Source organism: Vipera berus, assembly GCF_964194415.1.
Source record: "Vipera berus genome assembly, chromosome: 6".
NCBI lineage: Eukaryota > Metazoa > Chordata > Lepidosauria > Squamata > Viperidae > Vipera > Vipera berus.
In genome coordinates this window covers 91,946,453-91,969,759 of record NC_138208.1, presented here as the reverse complement: position 1 = coordinate 91,969,759, position 23,307 = coordinate 91,946,453, and the positions used below count along the sequence as shown (strand labels likewise).

Here is a 23,307-nt window from a genome sequence, read left to right as displayed (position 1 = left end):
TCCTTCCCCAGAGGAAGGATACTGGGCAGAGCTTAGGGTACCCTCTGCATCCAAGCAGCTTCTTGGCCCATTTGGCGCCCCTCGTTCTGAGCCCCCTCCCCAAATAATTCCTTTGGGTGGAAGAGGAGACGGGCTGGCTCATGGTCAGGGGGGCATCCGTGCCCCCTCCGAGTGCCTGCTTGGCACGGACAGGTGATGGCCAACGCCTGCCATCCGGCCCCTGGCTCTGGGCTCCTGCTCCACTCCCCCCCCCCCAGCCCACCTTAAGGGAGGCTGCGGGCTGAGCGTGCCAGTCTGACCGCCTGGCACCAGCACGGAAATAACATAAAGTGGGCGTCCTTTGCCAGGCTTTTGAAGCTCATGCGGATGTTCGGGAAGAACAACTGTCCACTTTGCTTCTGTATGTAATGCAAGCTGCAAAGTTGTTCGTGACTTTCTTCTTTTGTTTAATGTTGAATAAAGGCTATTTTTGAGCTGCTGGTGCTTACGCTGTGCTCTGCTCTCCCTTTTGCAGCTTCTGTTCTGCCCTCCAAGGAAAGTGAGGAAGGGGCCAGCTGAAGAGTTTGCCTGCGCTTTCCCCTGCTTTGATTCTGCCTCTTTGACTCTCTGGCAACCGGGGAGGGGGCAGCCGGGCTAAAATGCTATCAGAACAGTTAATGCCCTCCCTTGGACCTTGTCCCCCTCTGTCCCTTTACAGCAATCCAGGCAATTTCGGCCACCGCCCCCCCCTCCCAGTGAGAGGGTTCAAGAGCCATTCGAGAGCAGAAATGTGGCCTGGGCTGATGCCTGGGGGGGCAGAGGCACCTTGGGCCCTCCAACTGACCTTTCCCTCCAGCCCCCTCCTCGGCATCTCTGCCTCAGGCCAGCCCTGCTAGAAGAGAGCGGCTGCTGGCCTGCCTGCTCAGCGGAGGCCCTGGGCGGGCTGGGTGAAGGAGAACGTGGCCCCCCAGGCAAGAGTCCAGACTTGCAGCGTGAATGATGTGCGTGTTGAAGGGTTTGGAGAATGAACAGTGGGACCTTTTCCAGAAGACAGAGAGAGGGAAAAAAGGACACAAGGATGCCTCGCTTGACCTTCCCCGCCTGGCTGACCGGTCTCAGAAGCCAGACAACCTACTGGCCACTGCATTTCCCAATTGGCGATTCAGCTCAGGAAGGAGAGGTTAAGCCAGGCAGGGCGAGATGGGGAGGAGACCCTATTTTCTGTGGCTGCTTCCCCCTCCTGGGAACAGCAGCTCCAGCCAGGGTCCCCTTGCAGCCCCCCCCCCCGGTCCTTCCCAGGCCTTCCTCTCGGCCTCCTTTTGAGATGGACAAAGGAAGTCTTCCTGACGAGGCCGAGGCCCGGAGCGGCCTCACCTTGCACTCTGCCTTATTCCTTAGGACAACGAGGGATGGCGGAGAGGATGGGGGAAGCCCCAGAATGACCACCCAAACAGGCGGCATCTACTCTTCATTAGAGGGCACAGGGCCAATTTGAGGTACCGCTTCCTTCTCCTTTGGGCTCCTTCACTTCACTTCCCGCTCAGCAAAGAGTGTGGATTCACAAAGACTCTTTAGATGTTGGCATCTCAATTGACCCACGGTCTCTGGGGCTGCCAATCTGAGACCCACGGGGTACGAGGGGCGCTTTTTAGTTCCTGGGCTCCAGAAAGCAGCATCTTCATAAGGAAAAAGGCCAAAGGACATAAATTGGACAGCAGGCTTGGTCACCTGATGCCTCTGGAGAAACATCTGTGGGGTCCTTGATGGTCTCTGAACTTGGTAGTTTCCCTGCAGATGTTTCATGACCCAACTAGGGAACGTCATCAGTGCCAGAGGGGCTTTGCGGTCTCTCTTCTGCCTGAGATTAAAACATGAGTAGATGGGCCAAGGGAGCATCGGTCACCTCTCAGCCAGGGTGGCAACTTCCCGCACCCATGACCTGGTGGCGCAGTGGCTAAAATGCAGAATTGCAAGCACACTCTGCCCACAGCCTGGAGTTCGATTCTGACGGGGCCCGAGGTCAACTCATCCTTCCATCCTTCCACGAAGGACCTTGATTGTTGGGGGCAATATGCAAATAATGCATATTGTAAAGCACTATGGGGCACTATATAAGTCTAAGCTCCTACCCCACAAGCGTCTCCCCAGAGCAAACGTGCCCTCCGAGTCTACCTTTGGGCTAGGCCACGGGGCCAGGGTCAGCTCTTAGTGGGTGGCATTTCTCCAGGGTTCTGCTTCACGCATGGAGGCCTGGAGAACTGAGCACCAGGCTGGAGAAGACAAGAGAGAAGGGACGCTGGGGAGGGCGGAGGGCAAACGACAGGCAGGGCAAAAGGTGCCTGTCCCGGGGAGGGTGGGCTGCAAAGAGGCAGCCACAGCTGGGGGGAATGGAGCCCCCCCTTCCAAGCCCACAAGGGCAGCCGAGACCCCGGAGGGAGACTCCACCCAAACAGGGCAGGGCCTGCCCTGCACTCACCTTTCTTCCGAACCACGTCTTCAGACTCTGGCTTGCGGCTGACCGAGACCACTTTCATCAGCAGGTGGTTCCCCCCCTGGCGGATGAGCGAGACCACCTGCTTGTGCCCCACCTTCACCACGTTCACGCCGTTCACCTGTGCAGCAAGGAGAGGAAGGAAGGATGAGCGGAGGAGGGGCGGGCTCCGTCTCCCGGGGTCCCACGATCCTTCCCACGCCTTGCAGGGAACACCTGGCCACGGATGTCTCTAAGCATGGAACGCCGGGTCTCAGCTCCCCACTGCTGCCCCCAGGGCCCAGGAGGGGCTGCTCAGGGGTCTCCAGGCGGCAGATGCCGAGCCCCGGGGCACTGCAGGACCCCCCCCCCCCTTTGGCTCTGCCTTGTCAGGGGGAAAGAGCCAAGCAAACGCCACTGGGCGTACAGGTAGGAACCAGCTCAGGCAGGTACAGACCGCTCTGTCTGTCTTTCCAGCCATTGAAACAATAAGGATGCACTTTAGCAGGGAATATTTAATCCTGAAATAGCCCAAATAACCTTCGAACAAGCATTCCAAGAAATGGCAGGAAGTGATTCAGTACGGCACTATCACCGTTATATCCATTCAAGCAAAGGGTAACAATTTATGTTTCCTCTGAGCTGAAATAATGACGCATTTCTATTCAGTTCTTTAGGTTTTTCTGGTGTGCAAAAAGGGGGAAAAAGCCGGAAAGAAAAAGAAAAAAGAGATGCTGTCAATCCACTCTCCTGTTTCACTTTGAGTGACCCGGTGGACGGGGGGTGGCTTGGTTGGGATGGGAAGAGCTCCCAGACTCTTTGGGTGGCGCCACCGGCACCACCCCCAGGGGGCAAGACGGCCCCTCCCAGCTGCTGCCAACCACTTTCTGCCACCCAGCGAGCCACGGAAGCCACAGTGCCAACTCCAAGGTCAGAATTTGTAAAACAAAACTCTCGTGAATGGGTATTTCCGGGAGAAAATTTAGAGGCGTTTCACGGCCCAACTATGTAGTACCCTCAGGGCTGGGAGGGAGGGGGCTTGGCTCCGTTTGCATTTCGTGGCCCTGTCTGTGTCGGTGAGGGTCTTCTCCGCGGCGCCTCCATGAGGCTGTTGTTTACGGTTTGTCCAAGGTGGCAGTTCCTTGACTGTGGGGGCTCCATCCCTGGAGGTTTTTAAGAAAAGACTGGAGAGCCGCTTGTCTGAAGCGGTACCGGGTCTCCTGCGTGAGCAGAGGGTTGGACTAGAAGACCTCCAAGGTCCCTTCAGGCTCTATTCTGATTGGTACAAACAGAGAGCAAACCCCACTCCCTTCTAGCACTGATGATGTTCCCTAGCTGGGTCATGAAACGTCTGCAAGGAAACCACCCAGCTCAGAGAGCACCAGGGACCCCACAGTCCTCCTCCTCCTCCTCCTCGTCGTCTTCCTCCCTTCTAGCACTGATGATGTTCCCTAGTTGGGTCATGAAACGTCTTCAAGAAAGCCACCCGGCTCAGAGAGCACCAAGGACGACCCCCTCCTCCCTTCTGCAAACCCCCCTAGTCCTGATGACGTTACCCGTTTGGGTCGTGAAAGGTCTGCAAGGAAACCCCCCGGCTCAGAGAGCATCAAGAATCCCACAGTTCTCTCCCCCTTTCTTTCTTCTCCTGTTTCTCCTTCTCCCTTTTTCCTTCTCCACTCCACAATCCCCCCTCCTTTCTAGCACTGAAGATGTTCCCTAGTTGTGTCGTGAAACGTCTGCAAGAAAACCACCCGGCTCGGAGAGCACCAGGGACCCCAGGGTTCAATCCTGAGCTACAAATATTCTCCTTTATCGATCCTCTGACTCTTCCTGACAGCTTATCCCCCCCCCACGCAGGGACCTCGGTACAAGCATGCCTTTCCCTCGGCTCTCCTGCAGGACCTGGGGACGCAAAGAGCGGTCCACGAAACCTGAAGACGGAACAAATGGGACCCTCCCCGGTGTTCTCTCGTGGGAAGAGGGCCTTCCGGCGCATCCTCCTCCACGGGACTCCTTTTGAAAGCTTCGTCTGAATCGGTCCCTGTGGTGGGAGGAAGGGTGTGAGAGCGGGGACTTCAAGTGCCCAGTGGGCAAAGGCCTCCGCACGGGAGGGGGGTGTTTTGACTCACAGGCTCCTCATTCATCAACGAAACTCTGCTTTCAAAGAACGTTAAGTCAATGATTTGAGGCAGAGGGGAAATGGGCGGGTGGGGAGGAGGAGGAAGGATCAATGATTTATTGAACCAACGAGATGCATGCGAAAGAGGACCTGGATCAGCCACCTGACCCAAAACGCCATTTCAGACCCAGATCTTCTCCTGGGACGAAGAAGAACGGTCCCTTTGGTGGAAGAGGGCAGCCCACCTCTACTCATCCAGGTTAAGGTGGTGGCCACAAACAGAAGCTAAAACCAGTTAGCGGCTCCCGAAGAGCGGAGAGGCCTCACAGAGGTGAGTCAAGGCGTCCAGAGACCAAGCCGCCTTCCCTCCTTGGCCGGTCCCCGTGCCACGAGAAAGTGGGGAGAGCGCCTGGGGAACGCTTTAGGAGCAAATGGACGGCCATTTGTCTGAAAAGGTAGAAGGAAAACAGAAAGTGAAAATGCACTTAGGTTCAGCGCAGAGCTGGGAGTCGTCCAGCCCCCTGGTCTTCTGCAGTCCTCCTCGGCCTGAGCTCTCTGCAAAGGGCCGAGAAGGGATGAAGCGGGGGGGGGGGGGCAGTAGCGGGCAAGGGAGAGTCCTGGCTCCATCTCGGCTGAGCGATGAAGCCAGGCATTCGTGCCCTTCAGCTGAACCTGGGAACGGGCAGGGAATGCCAAAGGAAGGGGACAGCGGGCTCCACTTTGGGAGATGCCAGGGAGATGCCCAGCTGAAGAAGGGAGACGGGCTGGCATCCCTTGTGGAATGTATTTGCTGCCCAACTCTGGGCGGTCGATATTCTGGCACTTTGGCACCTAATAAAGGGGAATATTTGTAGCTCAGGGCTGAACTGTGGGGTGCCTGCTGCTGTCTGGGCTTGGCGGTTTCCTTGCAGACGTTTCATGACCCAACTAGGGAACATCCTCAGTGCCGAGCAAGAAGCGTCTGCAAGAAAACCACCAAGCTCAGAGAGCAGCAGGGACCTTTTTCTTCTTCTTCCTCCTCCTCCTCCTCTCCCCAACCCCTTCTCCCACTGTTGATGTTCCCCAGGTGGGTCATGAGGTGTCTGCAAGAAACCACAAGCGTCTTGCTGCGTGTCTCAACACCATGAGACTTCTGGGCACTATTTGGCACGTGGAACTGAGCTCTGGGTGCCCCTTTCCCCGGCAGCACTTGGCAGCCTTTCAAGCTGCCCTGAGTCTTCGGAGAAGGGCGGGATATAAATGGAATTAAAATAAAAAAATAAATAAATGGGGGCCGATGACAACCAGGTTGACCCCTTCGCCCTCAATCCGGCTGGTGGGGTGGGTAGCCTTTCCTAACCCGGGACCTTGCCTCGGCTCAGCTTCTCCTAATGACATGCCTCGGTTTAATTTTTCTTCTCAAGGAAATGAAAGATTTGTTCAAAATAGATGTGGTTAGCTAATGCGCTGAATGTCATTTCTCCTCAGCACTGTGGCAAAAATAACTGGTTTTGCGCATTGGAATGAAAAAAAATATATATCCAGCAACAGCTTCCAAAAAAAAAAGCCATTTTATCCAAAAGTCTGTTCTGAAAGAGGTTTAATCGAGCTAACCTAGGCCAACCCAACATCTGCTGGGGATGATGGAAACTGGACTCTCCTCACTGGCTCTCCACCCTTCAAGCACCAGGAGGGGATGCCTTGCAAAAGGTTGCCGGAGATGCTGGGCTCTATAGCCCCCTCCCTCACCGACTCACCCCTCCCAAAGGTCTTGGCCGGCCTTCTCCATCCTCTGGCCCTGGCTGAGGATTCACACAGCTGGGAAGGAAGGAAGGAAGGGAGGGAGAGAGGAAGGGAGGGAGGGAGGGAGGGAGGAAGGAAGAGAGGGAGGGAGGAAGGGAAGGAAGGAAGGACCCCGGTGGCAAGTAGTTAGAATTCAGCATTGCAGGCTAATTCTGCCCACTGCCAAGAACTTGATCAGCTGATGGTTGACTCAGCCTTCCGTCCTTCCCAGGTGGGTAAAATGAGGACCCAGATTGTTGGGGGCAAAAGGCCGACTCTGTAAGATGCTTAGAGGGGGCTGTCAAACACTGTGGAGCGGTATAGATGCCTAAGTGCTCATGCTCTTGCCCTGGGCCCAGATCTCACTATGACCAGGCAGTGAGTGTTATCCAGGCAACATCCTAGCAAATTTGCCCTCCAGCTGTCCGAGGTTACCGTCAACCTGCTTCCGAGAGCTTCGTACTGGGATAGGTTTGCACCGGGGGAGTCCAATCTTGGCAACTTGAAGACTCGAGGGCTTCAACCCCCAGAATTCCCCAGTCAGTCATGGCTGAATAGGCAGCGAGGACTGCGCAACCAGCTCTAGATATGAAGGGGGAAGCACCAGATCCCACCATCATCCCCATCTATGGAGATTCTCCCTCCTCCAGGCTATGGCTGTCCCAAAGGAGCTTTATTTTCAGAAGGTGACTGGATTTTGTTTTTCCTTGAAGAAGTTTCGCTTCTCATCCAAGAAGCTTCTTCAGCTCTGAATGAATAATGGAGAAAGGAAGGATTCATATCCCTTGCAGACAGCTGATCTGTGTATTCTTTCAGAGAGTCCTTGAGGCCACCTGGAGGTTTATGTGTCCTCAGGGTCACCTGAGTGGTGCAAACGGGCGTGGATCCTTCTTGGAACTGCTGAAAGGACCGTGTTGTAGACAGTCGTGTCTCTGCCCCTCTGTTGAGAGAGGACTGCAAGGAGTACAAACCCTTCCATTCCCCACCGTCCAGTCAGAGCTGAAGAAGCTTCTTGGATGAGAAGCGAAAGCGAAAGAAAAACAAGGAAGCGCGGTTGCCTCCTGGAAAAGCACCCTTGGGACACCGTGATCGTCATCATTGCACAAAGCGCACAGGGCAGCAAGCTTCTCCCAATGAATCCTGTCCACGGTGGGGCCTCAGCATCTTCTCATTTGATGTCCACTGTCCGTAAGTCGTCTCTTAACAGACAAGCTTGGCAGAACCAGACTGTGTGTTGAGTCACAGCTTGCTTTGTGGAGAAGGTAACACCCACGGGCCCAAGAACTGCTTTGGGACTGTTCCATTCTTGGCACGACTTCCAGCAAAGATGCTTACGCTTCTTTCAAAAGATGTTGGGAAACACCCAGCCAGGTAGGGAGGCGGTCTCAAGCAAGGAATTAGCCTTGAATCCTTGCAAGAGATCCAGAAAACGTACACACACGAGCGCCGTGGATCCTTATCTATCTGTTCCCAGGGGAAGGCAAGCAGTCTGGGCAGATTCCTTTATAATAGGCAGAATATAATGAAGTTAGCTTGAACATCTGGATCTGGTTGCTGGTGTTCCTGACAACACCCCAGCATGACAAAATGCAGCCACTCCAGTGAAACGCACACACTGAGCTCCATCTCCATAAATATCAAGTTGGCCTTAAGAAGCAGCGCCCTTAGCCAGGAGCCCAGAGAGATCTGGGGGAGAGAGAGGGGCACCGGTATCAGGACAGAGGGCTCCAGGGCGCCCAGGGGAACCATCCCAGCTGACTAAGGCCAAGAATGGAATGCAATAGAATGGAACAGAACAAGAATAGAATAGAATAGAATAGAATAGAATAGAATAGAATAGAATAGAATAGAATAGAATAGAATAGAATAGAATAGAATAGAATAGAATAGAATAGAATAGAATAGAATGGAATAGAACAGAATATAGAATAGAATAGAATAGAATAGAATAGAATAGAATAGAATAGAATAGAATGGAATGGAATGGAATGGAATGGAATAGAATAGAATAGAATAGAATAGAATAGAATAGAATAGGAGCTGGAAGGGACCTTGGAGGTCTTCTAGTCCAGCCCCCTATTCAAACAGGAGAACCCATACCATTTCAGAAAAGTGACTGTCCAGTCCCTTCTTAAAAATCTCCAGTGATGGAGCACCCAATAGTCCCAGGCTGGGGTGTCCAGACAGCTCCAAATATTTGTCATTGGCCTCAATAATCTGCACAGTTCTGAACCAAACTGTCCACCAGGCCCCCATCGGTTTCTCCTCTTTACATCCAGGTAAAGGTGTCCCTGTGGTTTTTACTCCACTAGCCACCGCCGACTCTAGAGGGCGCTGCTCATCTCCATTACGAGGCCACCGAGCCCACGTTGTCCAAAGACCCTTCCGTGGCCGTGTGGCCAGTGTGATATCACGAAGCACTGTTGCCGTACCCTTTACATCCAGCAGTACTTTATATATGGATATAAAGGTCATTCGATAAGGGCCTCCAGGGCAGAGGCGGCCAGGCCCTCTCGAGGCCGCCATTTCCACTGACAAATGCTCCTCCTCCTATTCCTCCCACTGAGCCCACATCTTCTTTCCTCCTCACTAGTTCGACTCCCTTCATTCCCCCGTAGAGGAGTGTGGAGACGGCCTTGAAGAAAATACGTGGCAGCCTCTGGGGAAGCAGAAACGTAACCCAGGAAAGCAGGAAAGGGTGAGAAAGAAACTCAAGATTGGTTTTCTTTGGTATCAGAAGGATGGAAGGGAAACAAATGGGTTTCCAGATTTTCTGACAGGTAGTTCTTGATTTAACAGCCACAATTGAGCCCAAAATTTCTGCGGCTAAGTGAGACATTGGTTAAGCAAGTTTGCGCCATTTTATGACCTTCCTTGCCACAATTCTTAAGTGAATCACTACGAGTGTTCAGTTAGTAACACGGCCGTTAAGTGAACCTGGCTTCCCCCATTCAATTTGCCGGTCAGAAGTTCGCACAAAGGAATCACGTGACCCCGGGACACTCCAACCATCGTAGCTACGAGACAGTTGCCAAGGATCTGAATTTTGATCACATGGACACGGGGAGGTTACAACAGTCGTAAGTGTGAAAAACGGTCATAAGTCACCTTTTCAGTGCTGTTGTAACTTTGGTCACTAAATGAACCGCTGTTAAGTCGAGGACTATCTGCATTACACCCTCTATCAGCAGTACTTCTTATGGTCTCTTGTGGAAGAGGAGGAAGGGAAGCGTCAGAAACCGTCTGCAGCTCCGCTGGGCACCCGGTGGGACAGGTGGCTGAGCCGGGCAGAAGCCCCCCATTCTTTCGCCCGGGGCCACCCCAACGCATCCCAGAGGAAGCAAATGGTTGGGATGCCACCAGGGACAAGTGCAGGGGATGCCAGAGCAGCGAAAGGATGGAGCGGGGCCAGCGAGGGACTTTACGGGTCCAGCAGGTCCCCCCGCCCTGCCCGTGTTCCTCGTCAGGGGTGCCGAGGGGCCCGTGGCCAGTCACAGGGGCCACATTTTAAAAGACGCCGTAAGCAACCCTGGGAGAAGGAAGCGACCAAGGGCTCGTGACCCTGGGGAAGATCCCCTTTGCCCTGCTAGAAGCTTTCCTCTTTGCCCTCAGATCTTTTCTCCTTCACCGGATGCCTAACCCAGCAAAATGCAGCTGTGGAGAGAGACGGTCCTCTGTGTGTGTGTGTGTGTGTGTGTGTGTTCTTCTCTCTGCACAGGGTGCCCCTCCACCTGCCCCTCCCTCTGCAGGGCTGAGCAGCTCCGGCGTGGAGGAGAAGCCTTGCTCAGCCTGCCCTGGCCTCACCTCGATCAGGAAGTCTCCTGTGCGCAGTCCTGCTCGCCACGCCACCCCCTCCACATCCACCGATTCCAGGTACTGCAGCGCCGGGAAAGCTGGCGTTGGGGTGAACTCCTCAATTGGGGTTTCCGCTGAAAGGAGGAGGAAGGAAAGAAATCCCAGGTCAGGAGGAGTGAGGGAGGGCCTCTCTGCATGGCTGGCCCTAAAGACATTCCGGCCCACTGACCTCACGGCACACTGCCTTGGACCTGCAGCCTGGAACACCAGAGGTGGGGGGGGAACCCAGTCCAGAGTCGCAGGTGGGGGGGTGTCCTTCCCAGGGGACAAGAGAAAGTGGAGCTTGGGAGGTCTGGTGGGCAAGAAGGGAGCAAGTCGGACCCTCCCTAGCAGCTCAGAGTAAATCTATAGTTATTGGAGACGTTTGCTTTGCTCCGGCAAGATTCTGTCATCTAGAACAGGGGTAGGCAACCTTGGCTCTTTTAGGACTCGTGGACTTCAACTCCCAGAATTCCTGAACCAGCATGGTTGGCTCAGGAATTCTGGGAGTTGAAGTCCACGAGTCCTAAAAGAGCCACGCTTGCCTCCCCCTGGTCTAGGCGAACCACAGTGAAGGGGCTACTCAGAGGTCCCTCCTTGTGTCATTCTTGGTTCTATCAGCCAGATAGAAAGGCGTTGCTACTATGCACGTAGTCCTTGACTTACAAGTGAGCCCAACTTTTCTGTTGCTACTAACAAGAAGGTAACAAAAGGTGATCATAAGGAATTAAGGAATTCGCTAGAGAGATTACCAGGTGGTCCTTGACTTACAGCCAAATGGTTTAGTGACCATTCAAAATGATAACGGCACTGAAGAGAGCGAATGATGACCGTTATTCCCTTATGACCGTTGCAGCATCCCCAGGGTCACCTGATCAAAATTTGGACGCTTGGCAAGTGGCTCGTACTTATGACGGTCGCAGTGTCCCGGGATTCCCCATGGACTTTGCTTGTCAGGAGGTCGCAAAAGGGGATCACACACCCCCCCAGGACACCGCGACCGTCATAAATACGAGCCGGTTGCTAAGCGTCCAAATTTTGACCCGGTGACCCTGGGGATGCCACAACCGGTGTGTGAAAAATGTCACTTGCTCCAGTGCTGCTGCGACTCTGAATGGTCACTAAACAGATGGCACTAAGTAAGCAACCCAGGGTGACGATTCTGGGATGGTGGCCAAGCTCCACAGAGGTCCCAGCGGGCACTCCATGCACCCAGCCAGTGCCTGCCTCTGAATGGGACCGGGGGGGGGCTGGTTGGGCCCTGGAGGCTCATCTAAAGAACGGGAGGGGGCAGGAGGAGGGGGATCTGGGCGTCCGTCTTTCAAAGAAAGCTTCGTCCAGCCTGGGTGACAAGGGACGTGGGCCAGGAGGCCAGGGACAGCACGGAGCCCATTGTTCTGTACCAGCCTGCTACCGGCCCTGCAGAAAAAGCAGGGACAACCCCTTTTACAAGAAGGCAAGAGGCTGGAATTACGCCTGCCAAATTTATTGTTACAAAAACAAATAGAACAAGACACAAACCAAGAAACAGGAGCTTTTCAAGCATTTGCCTTCAGCAAACCAGCCCTCCCACGCATTCCCCCTTATATACAGTTCAGGGCGTGGTTTCTCTCTGCCTCCTTCCGAGGAGCCCCATTGCCTTCCTCTGTTTACTCCTGATTGACTGCTTCCTGCGTCGGGCATCCTTGAACAGGGCCAGCTGTGGGTCATCTTCAACCACGCTGTCAGGCTCACACAGCTGGGTCTGCGTCGTGACCAGGTGAGAGGGGCCTGGCTGAGGGCTCTCATCAAGCTGTCCAACCCCCTCAGCAAGCTCTTCAACAACCCCCTCCTCCTCCTCCTCTGAGTCGTCCGACCCAACTGCCGAACCCACAGGCTGACCCTGAATCACAACACCCAGGGGCCTATGGTCAAGTCTGTCCATTTCTGCTGAAGTAGGAGGGCAGCCCAGCCAGTGGCCCCAATCCGCCACCCTGCCTGTCGGGTGCCGATTGTCCTTCCAGGCAGGAAGACCTCCTGGGTGGCTGGTCAGGAGAGAACAGTGGGAAGCTGGAACAGAAAGACGGATTTCAGACTGCCCGTGTCTCCTCTGAAGGCAGCTGCCTCGCCCTGAAGCAGCCTCCGTTCCCGCTCTCTTCCGCAGGGCTTGCCTTGATGCCCCCCCCCCATCTGTCAGAGCTTCCCTATCCTGAGTGAATGTCTATGGAGATTCTCCACCTTCCAGGTGCTCTTCCAAAAGGCAACGGACCTTTCTTGGTTTTTTTCCTTGAAAGCGTTTCGCTTCTCACCCAGGAAGCTTCTTCAGTTCTAACTGAAGTTATTTAGAACAGTTAGAACGGAAGAAGTGAAACATTTTGAAGGAAAAAACCCAATAAAGTCCAGTTGCCTTTTGGAAAAGCACCTTTGAGACGTATCTTGAGTGGTTTGCCTGCTAATGGGTGGGACTTAGGAAAACTCCCCCCCTCCAAAAAAAACCCTTACATTTTTCCATAGTAACTCCAAAATCATTGTTAACCTCCTTGAGGCAAAAAATACTAGAACTTACCATATCAGGGAAGAACTGAGTCAAAATGTCAATTAAAAAAGGCTCTCGTCAAGTCCCTATTCACCGAGAAAGCCTGACTCCCACAGAGTCTTATTAGATTTATTGCAAGGAAAAGCAGAATTTTGGAAATCTGGAAGCTGGTGTGTGCATCCGTTCATACATGAAGTGGGGGATGTCTAGTCTTTCTGACCAGTCGCCACAAGGAACGATCCCATGGGATGGAAACCAGTTCAGGAGAATTACTGGGAAATTTGGGATAATGAGCTAATGAAAGCCTAAACATAAGGAATCCAAAGAGAAAGGAAAATAGCTTAAGAGACTGGCGGAGCCGTACCAAGATTTCTCTAATATAATGAGAAACAAAAAGAACAAGTTTTTTTAAAAAAATGGAAAGAGGGGCACATAGTAATAACGAAAGGAGAATATCAAGGAACGTGCCACGGCTGGAAGGATGGGGTTAGCAAGACCAAGGCTGGGAATGCGTTCAGTCTTCCACAAAAGACAAGATGAGTTTGTTGGGGAAGAAAAAGAAAGAAAGAAACAGCCGAGTCCCCTGGCTGGAGAAGATGGCGAGATGCCGATGGGCAACATGGAGAAGACCGACAACGGCTTAATTCCTATTCTGCACCTGCCTTTTTTGCAAAAGCGGTCCAACCCGTCAGAAGGCGCTCTCCGTGGGGAAGGAGAGGCAGGCAGGTCAGGAGAAGGAACGCAGAGCAGCTTGGAGTGGCTTCGGCCCACCGGGGCCAGATGGATCACAACCCAGGATGCTAAAGTGAACCGGCAGATACAATCCTCACAACCGGCAATGGCAATCTTTGGGAGTCCGAGGGAGGGACAAGAAGGCCGGACAAGTGTTCAGATGGATCCAATCTTTAAAAACGGGGAAGGAACCCCTGAAAGAGCTTTAAAATGATACTCAAGTGAGCTTGGAAGTCCTTAGAAAGATACCAGGTCATTAAGCCAACGGGGGTTTGTTTAAAAATAGGTCAAGCTGGACAAATCTAGCTTCCTTCGTGAAGAGCTGGAGCGTGGGGTGGACGGTCCCGCTACAAAGCGGCTGACATTGGGGCTCAACGGGGGTCCTTCGTGGATCTGCATGGAGGGAGGCAGGAGGGGGGGATCTCTCCTGGTCCTGGAGCTCTTCAACATTTTAAGAGTGTCCAACCTGGCCACTTTTAAGACTTGTGGACTTTGACTCCCAGAATTCCCTGGCTGGCTGGGAAATTCTGGGAGTTGAAGTCCACAAGTCTTTAAGTTGCCAAGGTCGGACACTCCTGGTTTAGAGTATTCAGCCTTAATAATTGAAGGGGACACACAGGGTAAGGAATAAAGAGTGACCTTTTTACTTTGGATTTGCAAAAGGAGTGGCTGGCCTCAAGGAAACTCTCCTGGGAGGAAAGAGAAAGGGGAATTTCAAGCTGTTCCTGGAAAGAGATAAAGAAAAAATGATGAGAAATCAACCTGATAGGAATAAAGATCAAGGTTTTTAAAAATGAAAAGAAGATTTATAAAGTGACGTTGTTTAATAAGGGTTAAAAAATATTTGCTATGAATTCTGATAGCCAATTAATGAGATTTCTTTTTGGCCAGGATTGTACGACAAGGCTTTAAAGGCTGGTTAATAAGCAGGGAAAGATTCCTTCCGTCTGCTTCATTTATTGGAGAAAGTGATAAGCTTGGATTGTGAAGTTAAATTATTGATTAAGATATCTATGTTAATATTCCTGGTAGCTCCTCATAGACTACAGAGCCATAGACTACAGGGAAGCTAGTACGTCCAGTTCCAGTACTTGAGGGGCTGCCCCAGAGAAGAGAGGGGTCAGCCTCTGCTCCAGAGCCCCTGAAGGCAGGACAAGAAGCAACGCATGGACAATAATCACCGAGAGAAGCAACCTGGAACTAAGGAGGAATTTCTTGACCGTGAGAAAAGTCAGTCAGTGGACCAGCCTGCCTCGTGGAGTTGTGGGTGCTCCATCGCCAGAGGTGTTCAAGAAAAGATTGGACAATCCTTTGTCCAGGAGGTCTGCTGCCTTGGGCGAGGGGTGGTGCTGCAAGACCTCCAAGACCCCACCTCCAGCCCTAGGATTCCATGAAAATCTCTGGGATGACCAAGAGGACTGCGAGGTAAAGGTTTCCCTGTCCGGTGGTGTCCGACTCTAGGGCGTGGTGCTCATCTGTGTCTTGGTCAAGGGAGCCGGCAGTGTCCGAAGACATTTTCCATGGTCAAGTGACCAGCCCGGCTATACGCCAGAGGCACACAGAACACTTGTTACCTTCTCGTTGCAGTGGTGCCTATTGATCTACTCGCATTTGCAAGCTTTCGGACTACTAGGTGGGCAAGGAACTAGAGCTCACCCCATCCTGCAGAACTCGGCTCGCGAACTGGGCTGTCAGCTTTCCGGCCGACAAGCTCAGTGTCTTTAACTGCAAATCCCGTATTTAATATTTTATTGATTAAGCTTGTTATACTGCTGAGCATCCTTTTGGGCTACCTGGAAGCCACACCTGGGAAGAGTGCGTGGGTGGGTGGGAAGGACCCCCTCCCCGCTTGGCCTTCTCATGGGGTGGTCAAGGGGGGGGTTGGCTGTTTCCCTGACATGCATGATTTCTGATCATCCTACATTTTATTATTTTACTGTCCTTAATTGCTCCTGTTTCTATAAGAGTAAGCAGAATAAGTAATAGGCCCTTTTATTACGTGAAGGAAGCTGATAAAGGAGCTGCAGGGAAGGCAGAACCAGCGTTAAGGGGAAGGGGTGCCAGGCCAGCAAAGACCCCCAGGACACAAGGAGCAATGAGGCTGGCAGACTTGAGACCAGGAGCAATTACGAATCCCCTGGAGCAAGCGTGGTTAAAGTTGGGGAAACCCAAAATTAGCCGGTCTGCCTCAGCTCCTGAGGCAGGAGGTTGGGTCTGGTGACCTCGGGGCAGAGGCCCAGGGGGCGCCTAGGGCGGCCCCACCCCAGACGGGACCACCAAGGAAGAAGTCCCCTTATGGTTCAACGTGGCTCTGAAATCTTGGACACAGCTGGCTTGCTATCCTGGCCACCTTGAGGGAAGGAAGGGTGACGGCAGGGCTCTCCAAACCTTGACCACTTGAAGACTTGTGGACCAATTCCCAAAGCTGGCTGGGGAATTCTGGGAGCTGAAGTCTTCAAGCGGTCAAGGTTGGAGCGCCTGCAGTCGAGCAAGGAGACGGTTCCGGTCAAGAGCATCTGCTGAAGGCCACCAAGGGGGTCCAAACCAGGCTTGGAACAGCTTCTGGGCAGTTCTCTGGAACAGGATTCCTTCCAAGATTCCTGGGTGGGGAAATCCATCCTGCAGGACTTCCCGGGCAAGAGCGGCGGGCACAGGTGGGACCCTGTTTTTGAACCAGGAGGACTTCAACTCCAGACGCTCTTGCCCAGATTGGCCCCTCCCTCCCTGCCCGCCACGAAAAGACCCGCCTCCTCTTGAATTATGTATAGCATTTGCCGTGATGCGGCTCTCTGAAAAAGCCGAGGCTTTGTTGCCTGGATGAACTAAATTGCACCTGCAGGTCAACCGCTTCCTTCTTCTCTACTCTCCTTCCCCGTTTTGAAAGAGCAGAGTGGGGGTCCCTGCAGGCTGCTGCTCTCCCTCTCTGCTTCTGGAACCCAGACCCCAGAGGGGTTCCCCAGAAGAGGGGACAGGGCTGGGCTGGGCCCCGTACGTCTGAGTCCTGGCATGTCCAGTGGATGCAGAACCACCTCCCCCCCTTGCCTTGGAGAAACCAAGCACCCAGGAGGGGGCCCGGGGGCTCCTTCTGCTCCAGGCTGGCCCTCCTCAGTAGGACCAGAGACCCTAGAAGGGGGGGGGCCTCCCCAACGCTGACCTCTGCAGAGGGCTCCAAATCTCCCGTGGGAGGGCTCATCCAGACTGTGACCTTCTCCTGCCTTTCTCACCCCTGTTCCCAACTACTGGGGTCCCCAAGGCTCTGACTGGCTGCTTTTAGGTAGTGTCAGAATAAAAAGGGGGGGGGGGAGGAAACGCTATTGCAACCCTGGTTCACCTCCGAACAACCCCAGCTGGTCCCCCAGCCTGGCCTGGGAGCAGAGGAAGGAGGCACCCAGGCAGCTGGAGGGGACGGGCGTAAGAAACGTTGCCAGGACCAACTGGGGTGTCCTGCCGAGGGGGCAAGGGAGGCGCCCCCGCCCAAGGGCCATTCAGGGTAAGCACCAGCACAGGGATCCACTGGATCAGCTCCCGCAGGTCTTCTGGATGCTCCTCATGTTAAGGCCATTCCCTGCATTCCCCTGGACCTGCCTGCCTCTCACCGGGTCCCTGGTTCCGTGAGCCACTGCCCTGGGGGCTGCCCACGAGCAGGATGTGGCCTCGGGGCGGGGGGAACCTCTCCTCCTCTTCTGCGTCCCTGGGGACCAGCCCCTGCAGCCCCCCTCCACAGGACCACGTTCCTGGCCCACCAGCCGCCTCCACGGCCCTTCCCTGAACTGGTCTGGGATGGCCAGAAGGCAGGCAGCCCCAACGGAAGCCGGCTTGCTCCTCCCGAGCTGCTCCCGGTCAGCACAGGGCAGCCTGGCTGCTTGGGGTCTTCCCAAAGCCCCTTCCCTACCCGGATGGGGGTCCTTCTGAGAGCCCAGCTGCAGAGCCCCTGCCCCCACCCGCTGCCCGGGGCTTCGGGGGTCAGCCCAGCCCCAGGCCATCCGCTCCTTCGGTTTGGTGGGGACAAAGGTGGTTGCAGCATCGCACAAGCTGCACCAGCGATTGGCAGGGAAGTGCAGGCTGGAGAGAGGAGAAGCCGGAGGGGTCTTCGTCCCCTGCCCCCCCCCCCCCGTGAGGAGGAAGAAGGAGCCGTGCCCAGCAGGGAGACCCCCCCCAAGGGCTTCACCTGCCCTGAGGGGGGGTGGGAGGAGAGTCCCTCCAGGGGCTCCGCTGAGCTCCACCCAGGTCAGTTGGGGAAGGGGAGGCTGATGCAGATAAAGGGAGGGGTGGGGAGGACGAGACCCTCCCTCGGGGACCCTCCCTCCCTCCTTCTCCTGCTGCTCTGCGGAGCCCATGGACCCTCACAGCGGGGAGGGCGAGCCTTGCCCACCTGCAATTTCTCCCGCCCATCTCAGCATCAGGTGTGACCCCCCCTTCCCCTCAGCCCCTCCCCCTCCCCCCCAGACCCCGTCAGGCCAGCTTTCTCCTCTGGGTGCCAGCACAGGGGGGCTCCGAGCCAGGGGTATAGCTGGGGGGGGGGCTGTAGAATTGGGTCAGTGGGGGCTGGTGGCAGAGGGAGCTGCATGGGGGTCTCCACAAAGGAAGCCCCCCTCCCTTCTGCAGCAGGCCGACCAATGGGGGGCACCCAAAGCCACGAGGCCGGTCCCTAATGGGACGCCCCGTGCCCACCGGACTGGGGGGGGGCTCCTCATGTGCTACACACACACACACACACACACACACCCTTGCAAACGTCGCCTTCCAGGCGCAATCGGGTCCCCCTCGTCCAAGAACGCCTCGTGCCTTCCCTGTGCCAGACGCCCCCCCGGCCCCCCCTTACCTTTGGCCCCGCGCAGGACGAAGCCGAAGCCCTCATGCTCCCGTTTCTGCAGGACGGCCGCCTTCTCCTCGATGATGTAGTCACTGGGCAGGAGAGAGCAGAGCAGAATGAGGCTGGGGGGAGCGGGGGGCGGCATGGCCGCGGGGGGGCGGGGGCTCCTCCTCCGCCCAGCCCAGCCCTCCTTGCAGCCGGGAGGGAGGGAGGGCGCCGTCCCCCCCCCTCCTCCTCCTCCCGGTTGGCGGGGCCGGCCCACCCCCCGCCCGGTCACCTGCGGGGGGGGGGGATGCCGCGCGCGGACTGATCCGGCGACGGCGCGGCCGCCCTTCCCGGACCCGCCTCGGCCGGCGCGGGAGGCAGGCGGAGCGCGGTCCGTCCCAGCGGCTCCCCGGTTGGGAGGGGGCAAGGGGGGGGAAGCTGAAGTTCCCTGGGAGGGGGCTTTCTCTCCGGCTCCGGTCCTCCCCCGTTGCTAAGGAACCGCCTGGAGAGGAGGGGGGGCCGTGGGGGAGGAAGAGGGCTGTGCTTGTGGTCCTCAATGGAAGAAACGGGGCGGGGGGGCTCCTTCCCAGCCCATCTTCTCTTTGGATTTCGGGAGGGGGAGACCCCACCTGCTTAAAAGTCCCGCCCCCTCCCCACTGCAGCACAGGCTTCCCGGAGGTCTGCCAGAGACCCTCGAGATTTGCACCCTTGCAGCCCCTCCCTTGCCCTCCCCCGCCCAAATCCTGGATACCCAGAAAAGTCCAGAGCCAGCCCGGGGCGGGGGGGGGGGGGAAGAGACTTCTTTTCACACATAGGCGTTCACACGAGAGTGCGAGGTTCACACTTACTGCAGCAGACTCACACATACCCCTGGGTCCTTCACACACACACACACACACACTTAGCCCCCACCCTCTGGCTCAATCCCCCCCCCCCCGCCACACAGCCTCCTGACTGAGCGAGGCGCTGCTGCCCCCTTCAGCCCACTGGCCGCTCCTCCCTCCCTGCCTCCACCTGCTGTTATGGGGGGGGAGCGCGGGGGGGGGCGTGTCAGACACTGCAGAGCATTGGGTGGAAAGACCCCCTTTGCCTCCTCAGCCAAGGAAAAGGCCAGCCCGCCCGCCCAGCGGCTGTTCCTAACAGACCAGCCCTCTGGCAAAGAGGCAGACCCTTTGCTGGCCCAGGCTTGCTTTGCAGGTGGATGGAGGGCCACCAAGAGATCTAGCTACCTTCCCCCCTCTCAGGCATGAGTCTGCCCTGGATCCGAGGCTCCTGCCGTGGGTGAGCCCCTTCTGACGGGGGAGGGGGGTGTTGCAGGAGGGTGTCCAAGTGCCCCTGTGCCACGGCCCCCCCTCCCTGGAGACCCTCTCCTGGGCAAGCAAGGGGACTCCCCCCCCCCCGTAGGTCTCCCCCTCAGCAGCCAGCCCATCTCCCACCCAGCAGGAAGAGCCACCAGCCAGAGCGATTTTCCCCACCGAGACGGGCGGCGTATAAATTTAATAAATAAATCTCATACAGTGCAGACAGTCCTCAAGTTATTACCCCAACCGAGCCCAACATTCCTGTTGCTAAGTGAAAAGATTTATTAAGTACGTTTTGCCCCATTTAACAACCTTTCTTGCCACGGTTAAGTGAATCACTGCAGCTGCTAAGTTACTGACCCGGTTGTTAAGTGAATCGTGCTCCCCGCTGGCCTTCCAGGGCAGAAGTCAGCCCCGCATTTGCCCTCCTCCTGCCGATCCAGATGTTCAACCAACAGCTTTTTCCGGATTGCACAAAGCTCTCTCAAATCCCTCCCCCCCTTTCAGTTTCCCCTCCCCCCCAGAAGTCTCCTTGGCCGGCTGGAAAGGGCCAAGCACCACCCGGTGTGTGTGTGTGTGTGTGTGTCCTCCTTTATGCAGACCCTCACCCTCTCAGAGAAGACGCGGAGGGGACAGCTGGCCCCCAAGACCGGATCCCACCGGTTCTAAGCCGAAGCCCCCTCTAACGTCCCTGCAACACTTTCCACCTTGACACAACCCCCCCCCCCAACACACACACGTACAAACACCCACCCACGCCCCAGTCAAGAGTCCACCTTTGCTGGCCCAGGGCTGAGATCGCTCATCGCCAAAGTGGCCCGTTTTTGGTGTCCCTGCAATATCCTCACCCTTCAGCTACACAACTCGGACCGCTTCTCCTCCACACACTAACCCCCCCTCCCCAGTCAGCCCACCTTCCTATGTTGTGCAAGGGATGCTGCTGTGGTTGATCCTTCACTAAGGTGTGTGTATGTGTGTGATTGTGTATGAACACCTCTCATGAGTCCATATTACTCCGAGACAAGGATTGCACTAACATCAATATAGGGATGTCTCGGGAGGAAGAGCCATTAGGACCAGCAGCAAAACTATGTACAGAAAACACACACACACACACACACACACACACACACCAACAACAACAACAGGGTTTTATTTGCCTATTAAGGACTTCTGGGTCCAAAACTTCTATCAGTCTGCCTGTCTAATCTCAGTCCTATCATCCATCCATCCATCCCTCCCTCTCTCTCTTTCTATCCATTCCTTCCCTCCCTCCCTCCATCTTTGCATCCTCCTTTTATTATTTGTACAAATAACTCAAAGCAGCGAGCATACCTAATACTCCCTCCTCCTCCTCCTCGCCCCACAACACCCCAGTGAGGTGGGCTGGGCTGAGAGAGACAGGGACTGGCCAAGGTCCCAACTGACTTTCATGCCTAAAGCAGAACGTGAACTCAGAATCTCCCACTTTCTTAACCTTAACCACTGGACCAAACTGGCTCTCACCGTATTATAATTGTATAACAACATGTCATATATAACTGTATTATATATTATTCGAGGCAAGAACCCGGCAGAGCCACTCCAGCCCTGCTCCTTTCAATCCCTGCTGTTGTGGGAATGACAGCCAGCTGCGTCTTCCCGTTCTCCAGCCTGCAGCCTCCACTCCGACGGCCCCGGCCTTTTGGAAAGGGGTCCGTGGGGGGGGGGCAGCTCTGCTCAGGGCAGGAGTAGAAAGGAAAGCCTCCCCCACGGACCACTGGCCAGCCTCTGCTTGAAAACGTCCAGTGGGGAAGAAGGCCCCAGCTTTCTAGTGGCGGGGTCCACCATCACACCAAGCCCAAGAGGAATGTGGGGTGGTCTTGATGCCCTTAAGTCCAGGTGGATGGTGGTCCGTTGGCAATGCCCTCCTTTGGAGTCTTGTCCCGGGCAAGACAAGGGCTTCCTCTCCTGCTCTGGCCAACTCTAGACTTCTAAGTTCAGAGCAGGTATCCCAAAGTTGGCAACTCCCAGAGGGTGTTGTCTTAAACTAGCCAAGGTTGAGAAATCCTGGTTTATAGGCTAAAAGAACGAAGGAAAAAGCCGTAGCTGTCTTGTTCGGCCACCAAACTCATCTCAACGCGTCCACCCGTCTCCTTCCTTTCCTCCTCGGCCGAGGTCAAGCAACCTGCTGGATGCGGCTAAAAGGGTGAGCTGTGCACTGCTCTGGCTTGGCCCTCCCCAGGCACCAGCTGAGTTCGCCCCCAGCCTCGCTCTTCCCTCTGCCGGCAGCTCCCGGGGTGTCAGTTTCACTCCCTGCCTCTGAGCTTCGTCTGCAGCAGGTAGCCGAAGCATCAGTCTGGCCCACCTCGCCCCACAGCGGTGGAGGCTGAAGGACGGGCCTTATCCCCACCCCTCCTCCAGGCACTGGGGATACCACAACGCCACACACCTAGCTTAAGAAGGGTTGGGGGAGCAGACCCAGGAGATGCTCCTGATGGCACCGCTGCCATGGAAACGGCACTCACAATCTGAGGCAGGAGACGAGGACGCAGCAGAGCAGAAGGGGCAACGTTCAGCCGGAGTCAGACAAGCCCACCCCTCGGCCTTGCCCTCCGCGCCCAGCCAGGTGCTCCTCAACACGACAAAGACCTTCTCCATCCCGTCGTGCCCGACTCTCGGCGAGTCCGTGAGCCGGGCTCTCTGCACATCTCCCGGTCTCGCACTGAGGTTGTTTTTAAGTTCTTGGTCCGGTTTCAGTTTTGATGGCGGGGACCCCACTCCCAGCGGAAGCCTCTCTGGGTGGGAAGGGTTGAGCCGGACCTCCCGTTGATCTTGGCTTCCCGTGGACCGGACCGTCCAGAGCCCTCGAAAGAATCTGGGCTGCTGAATTTCCAGAGGTTCTGAGATCCTGCAACCAACGGGCCTCACTTGGGAAGCCTGGAGGCAGGCTTTACGTCAGCCGGAAACCTCGTCCGTGCACGACTCCCGCCGTGACCTTTGAAAGGGGTCCTGCTTGGGGAGTTCAGGGCTGGAAAGGTGGGCTTGTTTGAAAGATGCCTTGAACTGCCCAGGAAACGGCTTGTTACCCAAAAGCCACAATATCCAGAACAACTAGACCAGGGGTAGGCAACCTTGGCTGTTTTATGACTCGTGGACTTCAACTCCCAGAATTCCTGAGCCAGCTATGCTGAGGGGAAAGGCAGAGGTTTCCAAGCTGAGCCAGGCTGGCTCAGGAATTCTGGGAGTTGAAGTCCACGAGTCATAAAAGAGCCAAGGTTGCCTACCCCTGAACTAAACACATGCCCTCACTCTGCTGGACACCTGATGCTCCCAGTTCTGTCTGTCCGTCTGTATTTGCCCGTGTAGTACGGATGTAGTGTTACTGTTTATCCTTCTAATGTTCTCTACTCCCCCCTCTTATTGGTATGAGGATGAGGACGATCATTGTTCTGTCGCTTTGCATGTACACTTGGAGCTTCTGCACCGGAGACAAATTCCTTGTCTGTCTAATCACACTTGGCCGAGTGTACTCAGCGCAACGCAACGCAAGTCAATCCAATCTGATGCTAGTTGCTGAAGGAGCCCAAAAGAACGGACCGTCCTTTCTGGACCCATCTGGTGCCGCCCGGTTGCTGGGAAGCTGGGCTGCGTTGACTTCTAATTGGGACTGCTCGTCTTAGTAGGAAGGGGTATGCACATCCAGGTCAGAATAACAGAATAAATTGGAAGGGACCTTGGAGGTCTTCTAGTTCAGCCCCCTGCTCAAGCAGGAGATCCTGTATACCATTTCAGACAAGTGGTTGTCCAGTCTCTTCT

General features: G+C 55.4%; 1 protein-coding gene across 1 annotated transcript in view; it reads right to left on the bottom strand.

Annotated features, from left to right (window-relative positions):
* Positions 1 to 23,307, bottom strand: part of SHANK3 (SH3 and multiple ankyrin repeat domains 3) — a gene marked incomplete at both ends in the record, with an annotated part of 518,002 nt that overhangs the window by 34,806 nt on the left and 459,889 nt on the right. The window contains 3 exons of the mRNA XM_081330688.1: positions 2,456 to 2,591; positions 10,134 to 10,258; positions 18,233 to 18,315. Coding sequence (XP_081186814.1) covers positions 2,456 to 2,591; positions 10,134 to 10,258; positions 18,233 to 18,315 — 344 coding nt within the window. The remainder of the gene's footprint in view (positions 1 to 2,455; positions 2,592 to 10,133; positions 10,259 to 18,232; positions 18,316 to 23,307) is intronic.